The sequence below is a fragment of the Maylandia zebra genome, unplaced genomic scaffold, assembly GCF_041146795.1.
Source record: "Maylandia zebra isolate NMK-2024a unplaced genomic scaffold, Mzebra_GT3a scaffold11, whole genome shotgun sequence".
NCBI lineage: Eukaryota > Metazoa > Chordata > Actinopteri > Cichliformes > Cichlidae > Maylandia > Maylandia zebra.
This window is the reverse complement of record NW_027490041.1, coordinates 1,111,783-1,133,102: the sequence shown is the minus strand read 5'-3', so window position 1 is coordinate 1,133,102 and position 21,320 is coordinate 1,111,783. Positions and strand designations below refer to the sequence as shown.

The following is a 21,320-nucleotide window of genomic DNA, read 5'->3' as shown; positions in this document are numbered from 1 at the left end:
AGGGCAGGGCCCTGGTAACACTATCCCAGGCAGGGTGAACTGTTTCCTTGATCTTGCACTCATAGGGGTCTTCTGAATTAAATTGAATTGAGGAGCAGACACAGACTGTTTTATATGAGATCCTTCTCATGCACTTCAACAGTCTTATTCATCATCCAGTCTTAAATGATCCTGTTATGACCAATGACTGCTCGACTGTGTCAAAGAGCTACTTCCACAGTGTGGAGAAGCCATAATTCTGACTCCACGCCAAATAAAAGGGGGAAACCCTCCCAGGGATTGACACCTAACAGTTAAATAGTTAAAGGATTAAACTTCTCTTTCCTTTCTTTAAACAAAAAAATATTTTCAAAAAACTATTCAAAGGTCCCAAATATCTTATTTCACTCACAAGGCAGACGAGAGGCAGCTGTGTCATTATGGCGTTTGTATCCTGCTGCTACTGGGACCAGTTACAGTTCCTTTCACTAACACACACACACACATTCTAGTTTTGATATCTTAGTGAGGACACCTAGTTGACATGATCCTAGCCGCTCACTGTAACCATCAATAATGGATGGTTAACGCTCAACCTAAACCTAACCATAACCTAACTGTAACCCTGACACTAGAACCACATTGTGAGTCTCAAACTCGTGAGGCACTTTTGTCCTCATAAATGACTGTTGGTCCCCACAAGTATAGTAACATTCCAATTCTTGGTCCCCACAGAGACATCTAAACAGGTACACACACACATTTTCATGTATTTTTGTCCACAGTATAAAAGCTGTTTGGGGCTGGGAGGAATCAAGTCCGTCCATGGCAACTTTCCCCGACTGCCTTCCACATTCTTTGAGTGCTTGCCTTGTCTGCTCGCTCTGGCGCTTTAATGACTTCCTTCAAATGGTACCAACACTTCTGCAACGACTGCAACATCATTTTTTCCATCTTCACAGCCCTGGAAGCATTGGACAGTATCATCTAATACATGGAAAATATTAAAACAGCTCAGCTCACAAAAGCAGGGAAACTTTGGGTGCAAACATGTGGAGACCACTAATTCATTTGCTGCATGTTGCCTCTGCTCAGTGTCTGCTCAGTAGAACATGGATCTACATGTTCACTCCTGCACTGGCCAAAGCTGGTAGTGGTACTGCTTAGACTCTTTGAGTGCTAACATTGGTGCTCCAATCATTTGGTCTGGCTCTAACGGTGTGATTCAGACTGAGCAGACCTGGTGCATTTTGAATCAAAACTGCAGAGTCATTTTACTATTATTTAATAAGGAAGAACAGAGAAGAGTCCATGACCACGTTATATCAGTAAAGATGTTGTGTCTGCATGAGAGTAGACTGTCTCTGCAGGCAGCATCACACCCAAACAGAGCAGACAGCCTGTTCATCCTGAGCTCGCCAAGGTCACCAAAGGTCAGGCGGACAAAAACCTGCAGTCTTAACAAAGCCACAGGCAAAGAAACTCTTTATTATCAACTATCTAATAAAACGCAAAACAGCCAAGAAGTGAATCTGCCATGAATTTCACAACTTTACAAGCTAAGAAATAGACACTGAGCTTTATATTGATTAAGGCTGCATTAAGGTAAAATGTACACATGCCAGTGGAAGCTCATCTGTTCAGAGCATTTTATGGCATTTGATGTTTGTATATCTTCTTTTTATTCTATCATTTTTTTAAAATTAGATTTTTTGTATGTGTGGGGGGACATATCAAGAACACTGGAGTTAGAAAGCTCATGGCTTTTCCTTTAGTGCAGAGCCTAAGAATAGCTCGGCGGACTTCATTCACATGTTGCTGTTATTTATAGCTGCCAGTGACACAAACAACACGCCTGTGGGTGCTGCTGCCTGTGCTGGGATTGGTTTTTGTCGTAACATAAACAGAACTAAAGTGAATCCAAGTGTTAAAAACAATTTAAAAATGTACATTGCAGCCACTGTCTGTGCATCTGGAACTGTTTCTGATGATCTGTGATGGTAGCAGGTACTTAGTTCACCAGATACTAAGAAATGATTCCTTTTGTTTTTTAAGGTAACTACTTAATTTGTCTTTTCTCTTGCAGGTAAGTTGACATGCAGCTGTACAGTCCAAAGCCTGACTGAAACCTGACTCCTGCTGACGGCCCCGTCGTTCTGTATGTGTTTGCTGTGGGGCTGGTGACAGTGAGGTAAATATGCCTCAAATAGTTGTTGACCTTTCTGTGTGGAGACACGAGGCAGAAGCAGCAGCCACTCTGGTTATTGGACGTCCTGCTGTGACAGTGGACAGTGATAGAAAGGCCAGCGCTGTCTTTACTGAGCATCTTAGCTTCGTTGTTTTGTGATTTCATGAATAAATAATTATAAATAAATGATCAATAATTAGCCATTTGTCAGTAGTAGATGTGTGGTTATTATAACAGAGGGCAGAGGTCCTCTAAGGGCCTGGTTTAGGTGTTCAGCAGCGTCCTGTGTGCAGCAGATTAATCACATCATGTTCGGTTTGGTGGCTTTTTGATGTGATTGTTTGGAGAAAGCTGCCAGGAAACGACTAATAACTGATCAATGACAGCTCAGACAGTTCAGTCCAGTCTAGCTGTCTTTCCTCACAAAGTGATTCATTTGTTACCGTCTGTGGTCTCTGACCTGAGGAGGCGCAGTGTTACACTGATTTCATCTCCACAAAGCTTCTGCTGAATGGGAGCGAAGCAAGATCACTCCAAGCTGGTCAGTAATCTGTCCAGACCAGTATGTCAGTACTGTCTGGGTTTATGCTGAACTGGGCTACTGTTACATGACTGGTAATGAACTGGTAACAACCCAGAGTTCAGTAGAACCTCTGGCTCTCTGTGCGCAAAGAGAAAGCCAATCCATAAATAAATCATGAACAGCCAACATGCACACATGCTTAACATAGTGTGTGTGTGTGTGTGTGTGTGTGTGTGTGTGCTTCCTTTGAGTACAGCTGTTTAGCACATGCATTAATATTTCAGGAAGATGCCCTCAGAGAGACATTATAATAATAATAATAATAATAATAACTTTATTTATAAAGCGCTTTCAAACAAAGTGCTGTACAACTGTTTAAAACTAAAGAGATAAAAAAAAAAGCGATACATAGCAATACACGTAAAAGACACAATACAAGTTAAAAACAGTAAGAATTTAAAAACTAAAAGCCATAGAATTAAGACATGTAAGATAAGGTGAACAAATGTGTCTTCAGCTTAGTTTTAAAAACCTCCACGGAGCATGCCTGCCTAACATCTTGAGGGAGGGTGTTCCACAGAAACGGGGCACGAAAAGAGAAAGCACGCTCTCCAATTGTCTTTTTTCTGGCTCTAGGAACCTTTAGAAGGCCAGAGTCCTGAGATCGGAGAGCACGGGATGGAACGTAAAGATGTAAAAGGTCAGAGAGGTATGAAGGTGCCAGTCCATTTAAAGCCTTGTAGGTGAGCAGCAGGACCTTAAAATCTGCTCGAACCTGACAAGGTAGCCAATGCAGAGATCTCAGAACAGGGCTAATGTGCTCAAATTTCCCAGTTCTTGTTAAAATGCGAGCAGCTGCATTTTGCACCATCTGTAGACCTCTAAAACTTTTCTTTGGTAGCCCAGAAAGAAGAGCATTACAATAATCAATACGTGAGGACACAAATGCATGGACAAGAACCTCTGCAGTGTCGCTTGACAAAACTTGTCTGATTCTGGCTATGTTCCTCAAATGATAAAAGGCGGTCTTTGTTATCTCTTTTACATGAGACTCGAAAGAGAGCACCACGTCAAACCACACGCCCAAGTTATATATGTTTGCATGCTGCGTAATTAATATAATAATAAATACCCTTCTAGCGTGATAACAGCAGGGGGCGCTGTGACTGCAGAGTCCTTTTGATGTGCTGTTTTTACGTGACAAATTGCTGCTGACAGATCTATGTGATCACATATATTAAGAGAGGATTCCTGATTCTCTGTTTTACTTTGTACTGTGACGCTAACTTAGTTTATAAATAAGTCTTTTAATCGTATTAGTTGTAATTAGAAAGACGAACTCCTCTCTCCTGATTGTTGATTGGCTTTTTATGAATTAGGGTGAAAGTCTGATTCACGCTGAGCTCGAAAACCTAAAACCCACAAATACCCAAAGAAACCTGAAACGATGATTTAGCCATGAAGTGAAATCACACAGGGAAGCTGAGATTGTTTGTTGACCTGTGCTTCAGCATGTCTAACTGGGACCTTTACAGCAGTATTTCTGTGTTAGTTACTGTTCGACACCCTTGGCCCTGTGTATCCACGATCAGTCATCTGCACGTGTCCAGCCTCGCCCCTGTGTTCTACCTAAACGTTTCCATTCTGGTCATTCCCAATGAAGAGTCGACCATCTTTAACCGCTCCAGCTCCGCCTCCTGGGTTTGTCAGTGCCACCGTCTCCGACACACAACAGCTCGCCCGACTGCCATCACGAGCTACCGTCTCCTAAATTTTCCCTTTCAGGTTTTTGTGTTTCTTCTTTCACAAACCCCCCCTGACCCTCAGCTCCACCCACCCCACCTCCTCTGCACCTGCCCTCTGCACTGTGTTGTTCTGGACCAGCTTCACTCAGGCACCTTTCTCCTTCTCCTTCACACACATGTATTCAGTCTTACTGGCTCCACCTCTCCACCTGCTCCCTGTTCTCACTATAGTTCCCAGTGTTGTCTGCACCATCGCACACATGAAGGGCCTCAGAGTCGAGTCCTGATGTCATGGCGCCCCCGCTCTAAATCCATCTGTCCCTCCTACAGCTCAGCTCACCTGTGCCTTGCTGTCTCCTGCACAGCCTCAGTATGTGCTCAGTATGTGCAGTACCACAGTACGTCTCTTGGTGTCCCGTCGTGTGCTTTTTCCACATCCACACAGATATGATACAACTCCTTCTAACCTTCTCTGCACTTCCTCATCTACATGTAGAACCTCACTTCAGTAGCTCTTTCTCACGGTGTGGCTCATCAGCTCGCTCCCCCTGTGGCTGCTGCAGCTCTGCACCCTGATTCTTCAGTACCAGGACGCTCTTCCTCCATTCCTCATCATCCAACACTGAGTTAAAAAGTCCCCTTCATACCTCCAGATGTTTATCAGGACCATCATTCTTCATCTCCTTCATGGCTGCCCTCATGTCCTCCTTACTCTGACGTGCTGCACATCCTTCCAGCCTCAGCCAAGTCTTTTTCTGCTTGCTCAGCATCCGCTCTCTCACACAGGTCACTGTACCTGCAGCCACTGGCCTCCCGGTGCTCCCGTCTACTTTCATTTTCCAGACTCGTCCTACTTTTCGTTTGCTGTTGAATATGATCCTGAACATCCTCGTTCACATTTCCTTGTCATCTTTTCTTCTGTTCAGAGGATGCACTGAACACCACCATGACTCTTTCCCTCATACTTCAAACCATGTTTCAGAGGTTTGAAGTCACACACTAACCTGCTCACTTTATTATTGTGTTTTTGAGCGTTTTCTTCTGCTAGTACCCCCCTCACAGTCTCCACCTTCACCATACGTCACCTGCAAGGTCACTGTCTTCAAAGGTGAAGCCTGAAGTAGCCCCCCCCCTCCATTATCTGATTTCACTGCAGCTTTTACGAGTCAGCCGTGCTATTTCTGATAGGCTCCCCTCTTCTCTCTGTGGGTGTCGCTCATAGAAAACTTTGACACATTAGCTGGTCATGTGAGCTGCTGCCTGTTAGTGCACACGCCGCTGCCGCCTCGCAGCAGCCTGGGGTTCCTGATTTACTGCTGGTTCACTGAGCAGAAGAACAGCGTTTAATGGGGCTCTTTCCTAAAAGTTGTGGCCTGTGTGAGCGATCGTGGCGTGTAGTGTATGTGTTGTTGGCAAGCCGTCACAAGGGGGCGCCCTTCGACAACTTACCTTTGATTTTGTGACTCATGAGCAAGAAAAGCATAATGTCAGATTATTAAATGTAATTCATCTTCATAATAAAGGAGGAAACACGGATGTTTCTCAGTGACTCATGTTTGTTGTGCTGTGTTTTCAGTCAGTTTGAGACAAGAAGAAAAGAAATGAGCAGGAAGCAGAACACATCACTGTTTGCTCCTCCTTTTATATAATAGGACTAATACAGCAGTGTTACATATGTAAATGGCTCCAGCTGTCATAAACTAAGATTCAGGAAGTTCTCTGATTGAAATGCTGGCAGGTGATGGGTAACCCTCCCCAGCATGTTCCCAAGCGTTGCATACAAGCCACTGAAAAGTAGCTGACGACAGGCTGACTGTCTGTGTGGAGAATCAGTAGGAATACGATGGATGAGCACATGAATCTGACATATTTGGAACAACCAGGTCTCGTGAATGACGCCATTTTTACTCCACGTGAAGAGAAAAACATGTAAACAGATCGTGAGCATCAGATCTGTTTATGCTTCACAGTTTCCTGCTATCCAAAGATGTCAGCTGACGGCCCCGCCTGCCTTTGTTGTCTCTGCCCAGCCTTCCTGTCGTTATCTGTATTTTTGCTCCCCTCTGCCCTGTTGCCCTGACAACAGACAGACACCTAGGTTTCCTTGGCGACGGGGCAGTTTCCTGCCTCCCTGCTTGGACGCTGTGACTGTAGCACAGAGTGTAAGATGTGATTGAAAAGCCAAACCTGGGGATGTGAGCGGTCCAACCTCACAGGACACGTCGAGCTTTGTCTGGTTTGGATTTAAGGAGCTACAGGTTAGAGGAGCAGGGACAGAAATCGTCTGTCAGTGTCCCCGTGAAGCCATCGCTGATGTGATTACTGCTGTTTCACATCAAACACTGCAGTTTTCCAGCAGTGGAAAGAAGCTGCTTTTGCTGGCATCCTTATTGAAGTTTAAAGTTTACATATAAGTCATGCAGACCGTCACTGATGCAGGTGTGTGGCTGTGATTATGACAGTTGGATGGTTTCTCCCCTTCTTAGTCCAGAGGACGTGGACACGTTGGACTGACAGCAGCACTGTTCCCTCTTGTCCTCGGTCAGTTTGTATGTTATGTTTACATACAGCTTCTTCTTCTTTGTTGTGGATGCAGGGTGAACTGACATCATGCAGTCTGATGAACATTTCCCATCAAAGACCAGAACTGTGCTTTCCACAGATGAGAGCCGCTGCATGCTGAACACATGTGGAAGAGGCTGCAGAGCATCGTGCTGCTGGAACCTCGTCAGCACGGCTGCTCTGGTGTTTCAGTGATGGTCTGGGGGACATCCCAACCACTCAGCACCCTCAGCGTCGCTCTAATAACAGCTACTTATTAATAACATTTGTGCACGAAGCTGCCACATAATATTTTCACCTGGATTCTTGGGGTGTCTCTGCACCTACACAGAATTGTTTCAGTGATGAATGGAAGAACCCTCAGACGATGCCTTGCGTTGGGTTCTGCGTCGACTGGACGCCTTGTGTCGGAGGTGAACCGTTTTGATTTAAAGGTTGATCGTAGCGCTCCCTCTGTGACTCCCAACATTAACTAGCTCACTCGTGAGCGAGAGAAGATCAGCTGTGATCCTGTCTGCTTCATGTCTGTCGTGCGTGCTCAGCACATATCGCAGGAACGTGAAATATTTTGTAGGTTGAGCACAACCAGTGTTCCCCAGTTTCATTACTGGGAGTTTGAAACCAGTGATTAGGCTGACCTGTACTGGCCTGATAAAGCACCGCTACTTGAAACACGTGTAAAAAGCTCGGTGTCTACATTGATGGTTCTTTTAAAGTGAAGAAGCAGGTGAGTGCAGTGTTCAGTCCTGCTTCTTTCAGTTAAGACAGCTGGCCAAGGTAAAGCCAGACCTCCTAACGTCTTTGAGCGTGTTATTCACCTTTTCCTTACTTGCAGATGAGACTACTGCAATTCATTGTGTTATGGTCTAGATCAGGCCTCCATCCATCGTCTTCAGATGGTTCAAAATGCTGCTGCTCGCCTGCTAACTGGTACCAAACGGAGAGAGCATATAACCCCAGTTTTAGCTTCTCTACACTGGCTTCCTGTCTCCTACAGGATCCAATTTAAACTTCTACTTTTTGTTTTTAAGTCATTAATGCCCGAGCCCCTCCTCACCTGTCTGAGCCCCTCTCTGCCTATGCTCCAGGACAAACCACGAGGTCCAGCTCAAAACTAATGCTGTCCATCCCACGGACTAACCTCACATCCCGTGGTGATAGATCCGTCTCTGTGGCAGGTCCCAGACTCTGGAATAGTCTCCCCTTAAATATTAGATCTGCACAAACACTTGAGCAATTTAAATCTTTACTAAAGACACATTTCTATGCCCTGGCTTTTAACACACTATGACCCAAGCATTCTGGTCTTATTTGAATTAGTTTAGTTATTGTTTTAACTCTTTTACTGTCCTATTATTGTTTTTACTGTTATTATTGTGTTACATTGTTGCTTTTTAATACCATTTTTATATTGTTAAGCACTTTGTGCAGCATCGGCTGTTTGAAATGTGCTATATAAATAAATTTGACCTTGAAACCAAATCTCCTTAGGAAGCGATTTTATTTTATTTATTTATTTAGGACCGTGCATGTTAATGAACATAAATGTAAAAAGAAAAATTACATGAATGTAAACATGCCAGATTATAGCCAAAGGCTAATTTCCATCTTTAATGAGGCCGTGTATTAAGTTTCACACAGCATGGGTGGAACAGCTACTAACCATCACTGCAAGCTCGACAGCAGGAGCCGTCTTCCTGTCGCAGTATACCCCAAACAGCTAATTATTGGACCGCAGGGAAATGGGACGGGTGTTGGTGCCATGAGGGAAAACCGTCGTTCTCCTCGCTCCTCCCTTTGCCTCCTGCTTGCTCCTGCCGACCCCGCTGGTCTCCGCTTTCCCCGACACTGATTAACCCCCCTCCTCTTCCCTAACAACGTTAGGCCCCTTTGATCTCCAGCACTTAAAACCAGCAGCTACCATTGTGCCATCCAAAACATCTCTGTGGTTGCTATGGTTATTCACTTAGATACAATTACTATAGCAACAGTGTTTCTGAGGGCTGGGGAGGAAGTGGCTCAGCAGGGATCCAGGTGGAGACACATGAAAGACACAGGCTGCATATAAACGGTGGATCGGTGAGGGCGGGCCCTCCTCGCCAGCCTCGCCATCGATACGATTTCTCTTTATGTAAATACGTGACACAGATATGTATGTTGAAGAAAGACAGAACATCCTTTCACACGATCCTCTGACACACTTGTCTCTACAATTGGATGTGAAACAGACTTGAAAGGAAAGAAGTCGTGTCAGGTATTAACAGATATATCAAACACATTATCTTCATATGCAGGGGTTAAGACTCTGTCATCAAACACCTTTACAGAGAAAAGTAGCCAAGTGTGTGAGATGATAGCTACAGTGAGTGACAGCTTAGCAAAAATCCTGAAAGTTGGACACTTAATGTCAGCTTTGTCAGCCACACAGCAGAGCTCACAGAAGGCCCACAGCTCTGATGACTCAGTGGATGGAATAAAGCCCTCCAATGTGAACTGCACAGTGGTGTCATCATCACGTGTCCTTCATCTTCTCTGGGATGGATCAATAGATGGCTGATCCAGCCCCGTGTCATGAGGCAGCGCTGCCTGGTTGGCAGAATCTGACCCCAGACCAGCTATATACCATGTACAGTGTTCAATCAACCTTTCACTGGGCATGTGTATAAGGTCACAGCTGTCAGTGTGCTGGATATTTGCAGTGTTTTCAAATGTATTCCACTACAGACTACAGATTACATGCCCCAAAATGTATTCTGTAACGTTACTCAATGAGAGTAATGTATTCTGAATACTTTGGATTACTTAATATATTATCATGCTGTTTACAACTACATGAATGTACTGTTGCTGTGATTTATTACTGAAGGTCAGCGGCTCCGAACCGTAGTAAAGGGACCTCTGGCTAACACGTCGGGTTCGTGTCGGGTTTGTAGCTGAAAACGAGCTTTACTTTGTTGTCTGGGTCAACTTTGCTAGCAGAGACAGAGAGGCGTTGAAAGGCTGCTCCAACAGAACTTATTGTCAAAGGAGCAGAACAGAGTCAAACCTTCTGTTCTTAGAACTGAAGAAGCTTCTCGGATGAGAGGTGAAACGTCTTCAAGCAACTTAAAGAAGTCCAGACGCTTTTCTTTGCAAGCTCCTCAGACTACGATGACCTGGATGACTGAGAACCTTCACAGACAATGGAACTTATTGTTTTCGGAGGAAAACAGGAACACGGTGTACGGTCGAGTCTTAACAGCTTACTTACAGCTGGGCTCGTCAGGCTCTCTTCTTGCAGTGGTTATTATTATATTTACATGCTTCCAGCTCCCGTTTCTGCTCGGTGACAGCTGTGCTTTTCCTTTCTCTCCCTCCTCGCTCACAGACACATCACGGGTACAGCAGTCCATCCTCCCTGCAGCACGGACTACACTGCCCATGATGCTACATTCTGCCTGTTAGCTTAGCACAACAACAACAAGGCCTCTCTCACCCAGGAAACACGTAGCATGTCACCCTGTAACCATGGCAACCACAACGCTGCCGCCTGGAACAACAGAACATGTCAAACAAACCCAAACAGTCCTGACCCGCCACAATATGAAACAGGAAAGTACCGCCGTGTAATCCATTTATTTCAACAAAGTAACTGTATTCTGAATACCACCTGTTTAAACAGTAACTGTAACAGAATACAGTTACTCGTACATGTATTCTGTTACTCCCCAACACTGGATATTTGTCATATAATTGAAATATCATTAAACTCACTACTCGTACTCATAAATATGGTCCGTGCACAAAGCAGCGCCGTCTCTTTCTAACCATCCCTGCTCCAACAAACACGAGGTTGTTTCCATCGCTGCTGCTGTTCCATGTTGTTCAGCTCTTATTGTTACTGTAAGTCTCGTGTTTCTTATTTGTGTGAGGCTTTGCTCCTGCCCGTCACTCTGCTGCTGTTACATGTTGTTCAGCTCTTATTGTTACTGTAAGTCTCGTAGTTCTTATTTGTGTGAGGCTGACAGAGGCTGACAGATCACATCATGGTCAGAACTGCTGCACCCACAGTCACCGAGCTTCATGCTGACGCCCTTTGCATCTATATGCTGAGAGTCCTACAGCCAGTCTGTGGGATCCAGGGTTGTAGAGGATCACACACTTCATTCAGGGACATGCAGATCTGTTCATAACTGATATGTTTTTTGTTCGATGTTTCTAAACTCAGGTAAAAATCAGAGACTGTTCATTTCTCTGTAAGTGAGCAAACTTATAAATTCAGCAGGGAGGATAATTGTTTCCCCGTCGTAGTTCAGTGTAGCTAGTCTCTTAACCCCCAACCAACCCGCTGCACCTCCTCCCTCCCCTCACTCTCATAAAATATTGAGAGAGCCTGGCACTAGGCCAGACGCCCCCCTCCCTCTCTGCCAGGCAGACTGACGGAGCATGTGGCTGTGGGAGGGGCACGAAGGGCGGCTCGGCTGAGGAGATACAGTAACCATGAACATATTCGTTCTCTAAATGAACGCCACGAGTTGTTCCCACATCGAGCTGCTCTACTCTGAACTCATTCACACGAGCACTTTCTGCTCGAGTGCTTCCTCTGTTCACAGCCACACTCACGGATGCGCTGGAGAACAGCTCGGGTAAGAAGTGTGAACAACATGCTGGCATTTCATTCTACCTGCAGTGGTCAAATCAAGGCAGTGGTCAAATCTAGCTTCTTTCAGCTCAGGCAGCTGCAAAAACAAAGCCAATTCTTTCACGGCAGCACTTTGATCCAGGCCTTTGTCAGCACTCGGCTGCATTACTGTGATGACCTTTATGTTGGAGCTGTGGGCGTCTCCACAGTGGGCCTGGGAAACTTTGAAAAGATGTTTTCTTCTTTCGGCCATAAAATCCAGATCTTGGTTTCCTCTTTGTGAGCACAACAGAGACTCCCCTTGTCTCTTACACAGCCCCCCTTTGGCTTTCATGCACACCCACTCAGGGAATAAAGTCACTGCAGCCATTTAGCTGCTTCTCAGCACTCGCTGCATAACCTGAGGTTGGTCAGCCGGTCGACTCGTCGTGCATAGTGACAAATGAGGGATTTCAAATATTTCCAAAGCGATGCATCAGGTTTCTTTGCAGATGAAGTGAGACGTGGATGTTTCACAGCACCAATGAAGATTGTGTTTAAGTGCAGCCGGGCGCACGCTCCCCCAGCGACGCCAGCTTCTTCTCACCGTGCAAACACTTTGATTTGAAATAGATTACAGCCGTGAGTGTTTGACTGTGATGGACTGGTGATGTGATCAGGGTCGCAGGTTTCCACCCGCCTCGTCTCTTTGCATGCAGTGAAGGAAACTATGCAAACTATGCAAGGTGTGCAGTAACAGGTCTGAACAAACCAGCAGCAAATAACTTCCAGTCTCCACAGGTTCAGTGCAGCTGGTGTAACAAACGTTTGGTTACAACATATTAATGTTCGCACACTGCTGTAAAAACAGTTTTATTAAAATGAACGTGCACTTTTGTAGAAGCTCGTGGTGAACGCTCCACTGCCTTTGTTTTATTGTTACTATTATGTTGTGATGGGTTGAACAGGATGACTTGAGACGTGTGCGATGTGACAGAATAGACAGATGGAAGCCTTCATGTTGGATCAGAACGACGTCGGGCTTGTTGGTCTGCTGTGGTTTGATCAGAAGACTTCCTCAGATCAGCACCGTGGCCCTCCTCTTCCTCTCCCCCATCTGCTTCTTCTAGCAGCTTCCAACACACTGAGGTCTCTGACAGTGAGAGTGACTCCAGTGTTCCTGTAACTTTGAAGCAGAGGTTCAAGACAGATTTGATCTTTCCTTTCCTTCTGTTTGGGATTGAAGTGATGTAATATCAGGGGGGGCAGGGGGGGCTATGATGTCCTGTCATTCTCATGTAAATCTGTGTTGGGAACATTAATGTTTAATCTGTGTGTGTCTGTGTGGGTCCGTGAAATCATCGTGATTTCTTTAGCTCATGAACACAGTGTGGGGTCAGTGTTAACAACATGGTGCAGAAAGGAAACACAAGCGTGGAGTCGGTGGGATTGTGCAAACGGTCGCTCGTGCATCAATCAGCTCCAGCTGTGATGCATCTCTTTGATTAGTGGGAGCAGCAAACTCCATCCAGATAGCTTCCTTTCTTTTTTTCACTTGACTGATCGATCAGCGCACAGCTCCGTTTAGCACACACGCCATCTTTAACGACGGCGTGGAGTCTGTGCCCTGTTCCTCCCACACACGAGTGTTCGTTCATGTTCGGCCTTGTGTCTGAGCGTTTCCTCTCGGTGTGTCTGTAACGAGGAAGCCACGGGCAGGTCGCACACAAACGTATGGCTGCCGAGTGTGCGAGTGTGGCAACGTGTGGCAACTATTCTGGTTTGCCAGCGACGTTTCCAGATAAACACTGGTGGCAGCTGCTGCCATGGCAACACCATTGTGCTCCCTCCCTCCCTCGCTCGTCTCCCCTCCCTCTCCCCAACCACTCCTCTCTCTCATGCTCCGCCGGCTCAGAGAGCGAGGACCAGAGAGGAGAGAGGTCAGCTCGATTCAGAGGACAGAAAGAAGAGAGGAATAACCCGGAGTGGACGGGGACAGGATGAGCGAGGACAGCCACTCCCACTACAGGCTGGACCCCAGCGATCGCCTCAATGGGCTGGGACAGAGGAGGAAGAGACCCAAGAAGGTAAACGAATAGATGGAGAGCCACGTGGTGCAAAGTGTGTAAGGATGGAGCACCCCACCCTGCAAAAAGAGAAAGGAGGTGGGGTTAGGTGAGGTTTGTTTATGTGCAGACGAGCGTCCACATGATGTTAGGAGCACCGAACCATCCGAACTCTCACCCCGTCGTCTCCTGTGGAGTGTGTGGCTGCTCCCCCACAGCAGTTGTATCCTCTCTCGTATCCTCCGTCTCCTGGTGTTGTGTTGCTCCACAGTGAGTCGTAGTAGGAGGCTCACATGCTGTCAGGGTGGGTCCCTGCTCGCTCTTTGTGTGCCTGTCGTTGGGGGTTTTGGTGTTTGCAGCTATCAGGAGGTTTGTGTTGTAGCCTGACGTGAGAAGTGTTGTTATTATCATCATTTTTAACATTTCTGCACCGCTACAATAAACAGACACACACCCATCAGCCTGTTTACAGATCTATACGCCCATAAAGACGTGAAACACACATTGCACAAATCTACTATAACGTGTTCATATGTGTTATAAAATAAAGAGGTAAAGTATTAGCTGTTCAGGTTGATTCATAAATATGGCCTCAGCACGTGAAATCCTTCTGCTGACATCCCTAAAAGCTCGTCAGACCAACGAAGCCGTACAACACAAATAACCAGACCAAACCAGGGTTGTGCGTCTGTTGTTGAGAACATTGTCAGTAAACCACAGTGACGTCCTACAGAGGACTCGTGTTGTCATTATTTTTGTGTATGTCGTGTGAGCTGAGAGCTGTAACCAAAGGTAGTGAGCGCGTCGGCCTTTAACGTCGCGGCTGGTTGTGCGATCGTGTCGCCGCTGAACTCGTGAGAGTTTGTCTCAGGGATCTTTACATTTGAAGTCAGGTGAACATCCAGTGAACTAACAGAACATTCAGGAGCATTTACTCTCATGAATGTCAGACAAACTGAGGTTTGTGTGTCAGTTAGATTCTTTAAGTCATTAAAGTGTCTCTGTTAGGAAAAGCATCTGTTTCCTCCACCTCTGCAGAACTGCGTGACCCGTAGCATCATTGCAGGAAGTATCCTGTGACAATGAGTGACTGCACATCATCATTATCAACACATAAACCTGTGGTCTGGACCTGCAGTTCTTATTTTTACTGTCTGGTTTTGTGTAAAGCAGCACTTCAGTAAGCACCTGTGAAGCACACAGTCATAGTCGAGTAATGAAGCGATCCATATGTGAAACATATTCCACGTCTACAGGATAGTGGAGGTTACATGGGTCAACCTGGCAAACTGTACCAGCACATGTGATCACACTGATAGCAGAACACAGGTATGTGAGTCTCTACGACGAGGTCAGAAACCAGTAACAAATGTTTCATGTGATTCGTTTTTCTCCAGTTTGTCTGCAGTGAACCTTAAATACTCACTGAACCAGCTGTTTCCTGATGTGGTGACGTGTGTCGGTGATGAAGCCAACACTCTGTCCAGTGTTGGGCAAGTTACTTGAAAACAGTAATCAGTAACTAATTACTGATTACTTCCCCCAAAAAGTAATCCTGTTACTTTACTGATTACTTATTTTCAAAAGTAATTAATTACTTAGTTACTTAGTTACTTTTTAAAAACCCGATTTACAACCTGAGTAGGTGATAAAGTGATAGATCTTTCAGCCCAATTCTACTTTTTCTGCATAATCCATCATACAAAATGTAATCAAATGGAAAAGTCTCTTTTTTTAACTTGTTTTATTAGATTTAATCTTTTAACTTTATGCATCAAGCAAACATTTAATTATATGCAACATTCTCTGACTGGAAGAAATTAGTTTAACATTTAAACCTATTTTCTGCACATTCCAGCACATAAAATAAAATATTTTTTGTGTTTACACTCAGTCTTTCAAATAGATGCAAGTAAAACACAGCAGAAAATAAATAAAGTCAAAGACTCAGCGGTCCTGTTGCTCTATTTTCACCTGTAAAGCAGGAGTGGGGTAGGCGGAGGTTTACCCTGGTGCAGGTGTGCCGCGGTCAGTGGAAGAATCCGCGAGTTTCTCTGTGAGTTTCCCATTACGTCGTAGCTACTCGGTGCTTGTTGGAAGTTTAGGGGTTTTTTTTCGCTGTAAAAAGAAGTTTTCTTCCCGCGCACAGCGGACACTAATATTTTTGTCACTTTTTATGGAATCAAACTCAAAGTAAGGTCAGTACTTCCACGCTTTAAACGCTGCACGCTCATACTCTCTCTGCACTCGATATGTGATCCATTGTTGATCTGCACACAGCTGTTGTCACTAACGGCGCACTCGCTTACGTCACTGTCATGAGACATTCTTGCAAAAAAATCACGGTTTTAGTAACGCAGTAACGCAGCGTTCCTACGGGAAAGTAACGGTAATCTAATTACTGATTTTGCAATAGTAATCCCTTACTTTACTCATTACTTCAAAAAAGTAATGGGATTACGCGTTACTGGAGCGTTGTTCTCCTCTGTAACAAAGCAGTGATAAAGGAATAGATGCTGATTTTATTAACTTGTGTCTTTGTGCTGCTGGATTCAGTCTGAAGCAGGCAGCAGTGCTGAACCTACCAGTGTAAATGTGATGGTGGAAGCAGAGGCCAGCACTTGGCAGTGCTAAACACAATAAAAGACTCACAAGTTCCTGCTCAAAGGTCAGCTGCCTTCAGATCAATCATTAACCTGCAGCAGGTTGTGGCCTGATGTGTTTGTAAGAGTTTCACTTTCAGGAGGAGAAGATTTAAACGAGTCACACAAATGTGAACTACAAAGTCTGTGACACACAATTTATGCAAACTGCATGAAATCTGACCTGAAGAAATCCAGTCTTCTGCCTGTTGTGGTTGTGACAGCTGCTCGTAGGAGAGTTTGTTTGTAGGAGGTGGAGATGTTCTCAGATCAAGTGCGTAATCGTCTCTTTGTGTAGACGCTAAAAGCTGTGAGCCAAAACTCTCTGCTCTGAAACTCTTCACTCAGTCCTCACGCTGAGAGTTTAGAGGCTGAACTTCTTGTTCCTCCATAACACTTTTCATGAAACAGCAGAAATGAGCTTGTGTTTCTCAGCAGTGCGCACACAGAGAACCGATCCTCTCTGCTCAGTCTGAACAAATCAAAGTGAAACGTCAGTGAAAACACAGCTGCTGATCAAACTGTGTCAGATTAATGCCTCAATGTTTCACTGTGAGGTTAAAAAATACATAAAAATGATTTAAAGAAGTAGGAGGCAGATTTTCACAATAAGAGCACTTTGTTTTTAATTCAGTTAATGTCAAACTGTCATCAACACCTCTGTGTTGTCTCCGTCTCTGAGCAGATTCAGGCATTACTCAAATAATAAAGGCTTTTTTTCACTATTATACTTTTCATTAGTCTCCAGGTTGATGATTATAAACAGAATTATTAAAGTTTTTATCATTTCAGGCTGAAAATCAACATGAATTTGGTTCTAATCAAAGAAGCTCCTTTAATGTGTGTCATTAAAATCCTCACACAGACTTAAAAAGGCGACATTAACATTAAAATAAATGAAAGAAGCTTCAGCTGAGAGCTTCATGCAGTCATCATCAGCAGCTCATAGCAGTCACAGCTCTTTATTACGCAGCTTTGCAGGAATTAAAGTGGCTGAAGTGTCAGAGTTTGTGTGAGAAGCTGCTTCATGGACAGCTGTACACACGTCTTTATTATTTCTTCATAAATCAAACACACAGGTTTGTCTGCAGATGATTTAAAGTGTGTCGTTGTGCAGTTAAAGCTGTTTGTGTGACGCCCTGACCTCCTGTGAATGAAACAGCCAATCAGATCCATCAGAGAGAGAGCAGGAAGTGTGTGTTTGTGACAGAACAAGGAAACAGTGATGATGATGAACATAAAGGTCCTCTGATGTTTCCTGTTACAGTAACGCTTGTTCATCTGTTGCTCTCCTACACTTTCCTATAAATAAAGGAGAAAAAGTCCGTTTAGTTTCATTTCCTACAGCTCAGAGTTACACTTCACATTCCTGCTGTCACATCAAAAAGCTTCACTTTGGTCCAACATCTACATGTTAACATGAAACACAGACAGACTCAGAACATCTGGAACATCTGCCCTTTGACCCAAACTGTTATAGCAGGATATTTTCTGCATATTTCTTATGTTGGACCTGTTTGAACTGTAAACGACCTGTAATCATCTGTAAATGGTGTGAGACACACTGAGGCCACCTACAGGGCAGCTGGGGAACAGCAGGGATCTGAAATCATACGAGACGTTAGTGAGTGAGAAGAACAAACGGACTTAAGATGGGTCGAAGTGATCAAAGTTGATCTAAAACAGAAGATAAATCCACTGATTCTTTGTAAAGTTCATCTGCTGCTCACATGAATCCATGAAAGATTTATTTCACTGAATGTTTCTTCAAAGCTCATTTCAACCTGTTGAAGTCATGAATGAAAGTGCAGACTGAGAGTGGATCACATGATGTTTGAGGTGTGTCATGTGACATGTTCAGTATTGTCACACATGTCTAGATTGTCCCTGATATCATAACTGCTCAAACACTGATGATTATATTTGAAGAATTATTCCTGATGGCAGCAAAGTTTGAATGGAGCTCTCTGTCTGTGCTGATTTGTCGCCCTCTGGAGGTCAAAGCACAAACCTACAGGGCAGCTGGGGAACAGCAGGGATCTTAAATCATACGAGATGTTAGTGAGAAGAACAAACGGACTTAAGATGGCTCGAAGTGATCAAAGTTGATCTAAAACAGAAGATAAATCCAAAGCAGCATCAGATGAATGTTACCATTTCCAGTTACGGCGCCCTTCATCTAATATGGAAATGTGTTGTTGTTTTTTTAGCCGTGTTGTTGTTCTTCCTATTGTGTTTAGGCCAGAGATGCTCTTCAAACAGCGGACAGACATGACCACATTACAAGAACATGGTGTGAGTCCGATTTGATATTCCAGTCAACGCTGAGAGACCTTAACCAGGAAGTCAGAGGTCAGCTGATGCTGCGAGCAGGAAGTGAACCAAGGGAAAGGTCCACTCTACTCAATCTCAAAGAAAATATGCTGGTGTTTGTTGATGTTGATGGTACAATAAAAATATATAATATAATAAATAATAAAATATCATGTGATGATGAGATGTGTTGTTGGTGTTTGTATTTTCTGTAAATGTCTTTTTTAATGTAAATGCTTTGTTCCAGACGGACAGGGAATCAGTTGCTGTACGATGACATCATCTTGATGTTGACGAGGAGGGCGAGAAAAACTAGTTTTGTCCTGCAGATGGCGATCTTGCACCGTGTCCAGAGAGCCGACACTTTGATGGTGCTGCTCTACTCAGCTTACTTTAGCCTGGGTTGGACTCTATATGAGCAGCTTCCACTCTGGTTTCACTCTTAAACACACTTGTTTGATTTCACTTGTAAAAGTTGAAGAATAAATATTTTATTACAAAATTGTTTGTTGATGCATTTTTTTAGGGTCAAATATCTTGTTTGATTTGAGGAATGAACTGTTAGGGTGGAAAAAGTGAATCAGGTTAAAATAGTGGTGCTTTATATCAGTGAAGATGTATAATGTAATTTAAAATGTTGATGATGGGTTGTAGTGGGCTTGTACTTACAAAACTGCCTCATTTTATTGGAACGAGCCACAGTTGCATCCATTCACGGATGACATCTGACATCATTTGACATCTGGTCTGAACACGTTTGTACACAAGATGCCTCAGTTCTGGATGTTCCCACAGACTCCTCTGTGCACCTAAAGAAAAGGTCAAGGGTCAGCAGCACATGTAGTTGGGACAATTCTTCAGTCGCACAAACTACACAATGATTTTCCTCCAATGACGACTTTTCACTTGCAGAAATGGTCCTGTGTGATTTCCAGGCTGTGATATAAAAACTAGTTCCTAATGGCAGCGACTCACTCAGTAAACATGTGTTTCCTTCACCAACCTCACACACAGATCCAATAAGATCAGGGAGTGGGCAGTATAGTACAATATGTGTTATTCTGTGCTGCACTGCCCAAACTAAAGATCTGCTGAAGTGTTGGAAATGATCCAGATGTTTATTTTGGACGATACAGCAGAAGATCAGACATGAAAGTGGAGATAACACAGAAGACCTGCAGCAAAGGTCAGAGGTCAGACTGGGCCCTGGATTCAACAATGAGCCAATGATCATCAAGCAGTGACTAAAGCAGAGCCCTGACGTTCTGACATTCATCACACAGTCAGAACAAATGTCTGCTGATGACTTCATCTCATGAAACGACTGATAGATGTCAGTTCATTGATCAGCTGAGCTGCTGATCTTCATCGTCACAGAAACATTCAGCTTGTTTCAATCAGTAAATAACTCCCACTACTCCCAGTTTGAACTGTTCCCACTCAAAATGCTGTGAGAACAATGATCATTGTAGAACTTCACAAACATCACGTGTTGTTTTCCACATGTAAGATCAGCAAACACACAGAAACTTCCTGTTGCCACACACGGCCTCTAAAATCTCTTCCACGCTTTCTGTCTGAAGTCCACTCTCTGTGTCGGATCCACAGGAAACAACAAGATCTTATTAACATGGTTTTCAATGTGTCTCCTTCCAAAAAGTCCAACCAATGAACAAATGTGTTGTTACTAAGCTCCACCTGCTTCACCTGCCTCCTCAGCATCTGTACACCTGAAGAGAAAAGAAAGGCTCCAACAGCTCAAATCTACAAAGGATTCATGAAGTTTCATCCAACAATAACATGTTTGCCTTCCACAGTGTGCTGTTAGACACCACTGTACCTCTGCCATTTCAAAAAGAGCAGCTTGGGAACATTTTGGCTCCAAACACTTTGTGTTTAAGTTCTTTGTTTTCTTTGTGAAGCCGACAACATCTGGAGCTTTGTGACTCATAGAAACATCATTTTGTTCTTTAGATGACAGCAGATTGGGACTGAATAATCAATCACTATCAAACCAATAAAGACAAACATGCTGATTTTACAGGAACTTTGTTGGAGAAGCTGCAAAGACATGAAACTGGTGGAGATCCCAAACCAGTTGATAGTGCTGGTTATTCCAAATAAAGCTGTTTCCCTTTGAGATGAAATGACTTTCTGTCCTGATATATAATAAAGATGTTGTTGTTTTTGAGCCCCTGTATTAAAAGTAGTTTAAAGTCAGCTTGAGTTTGATGTCTTTATGTCAAAGCTGCTCATGATGTTGAGCTGCTGATGGAATAAAAACAATATAAAAGCATGTAGTCCAGACTTAAATGTAGCCTGTTGTTAGCTGAGGTCCACACACAGTGTTTGACAGTGTAAAGTGTGTGAAAGGGCTGCTGGTGGAGCTCACTAGGATGAGCAGGTGACCACGAGGTGGAGAGCAGCTGGCCTGGCTTTGACCCGGGCCACGCCCCCTTTCTCTCTGCTTTGCTGTCACTTATCTTCACTGCTCTGTCCAATAAAGCTGAAAAAGGCCCCGAATCAAAGAAATCTGCTGCAGCCTCTGAAATGTCTTCTGTTTCCTTCCCGACGGCTTTTTCACCGTCAGCCCATCAGACAGTCCAGCAGCATTTATGATGATGTCATGATGTTGAAGAGGCTGCTACGGTGGCCTCCCATGACCCCCAGCCTCATCACAGCTGAGATGCAGACATTTGAAA

At 44.2% G+C, this 21,320-nt stretch overlaps 2 protein-coding genes across 5 annotated transcripts in view; one reads left to right on the top strand and one right to left on the bottom strand.

Annotated features, from left to right (window-relative positions):
- The window catches only part of LOC112432463 (uncharacterized), a 43,650-nt gene extending 24,416 nt beyond the window's left edge, over nucleotides 1-19,234 (top strand). The window contains exons 2-4 of one of the 4 annotated variants that reach the window (XR_013096311.1): nucleotides 2,066-2,170; nucleotides 18,546-18,731; nucleotides 18,866-19,232. Coding sequence is in view for 1 of the 4 variants with exons in the window: in XM_076881311.1 (XP_076737426.1) it covers nucleotides 13,598-13,684; nucleotides 18,546-18,750; nucleotides 18,866-18,906 (333 nt within the window). In the remaining 3 variants the exon portion in view is untranslated. Of the gene's footprint in view, nucleotides 1-2,065; nucleotides 2,171-10,206; nucleotides 13,685-18,545; nucleotides 18,751-18,865 lie in introns of those variants that run through there. The other 3 variants (XM_076881311.1, XR_013096309.1, XR_013096310.1) reach the window with 3 other exon arrangements.
- The window catches only part of LOC112432846 (protein NLRC3), a 154,899-nt gene that overhangs the window by 63,497 nt on the left and 70,082 nt on the right, over nucleotides 1-21,320 (bottom strand). The gene's annotated exons all lie outside the window — the stretch shown is intronic.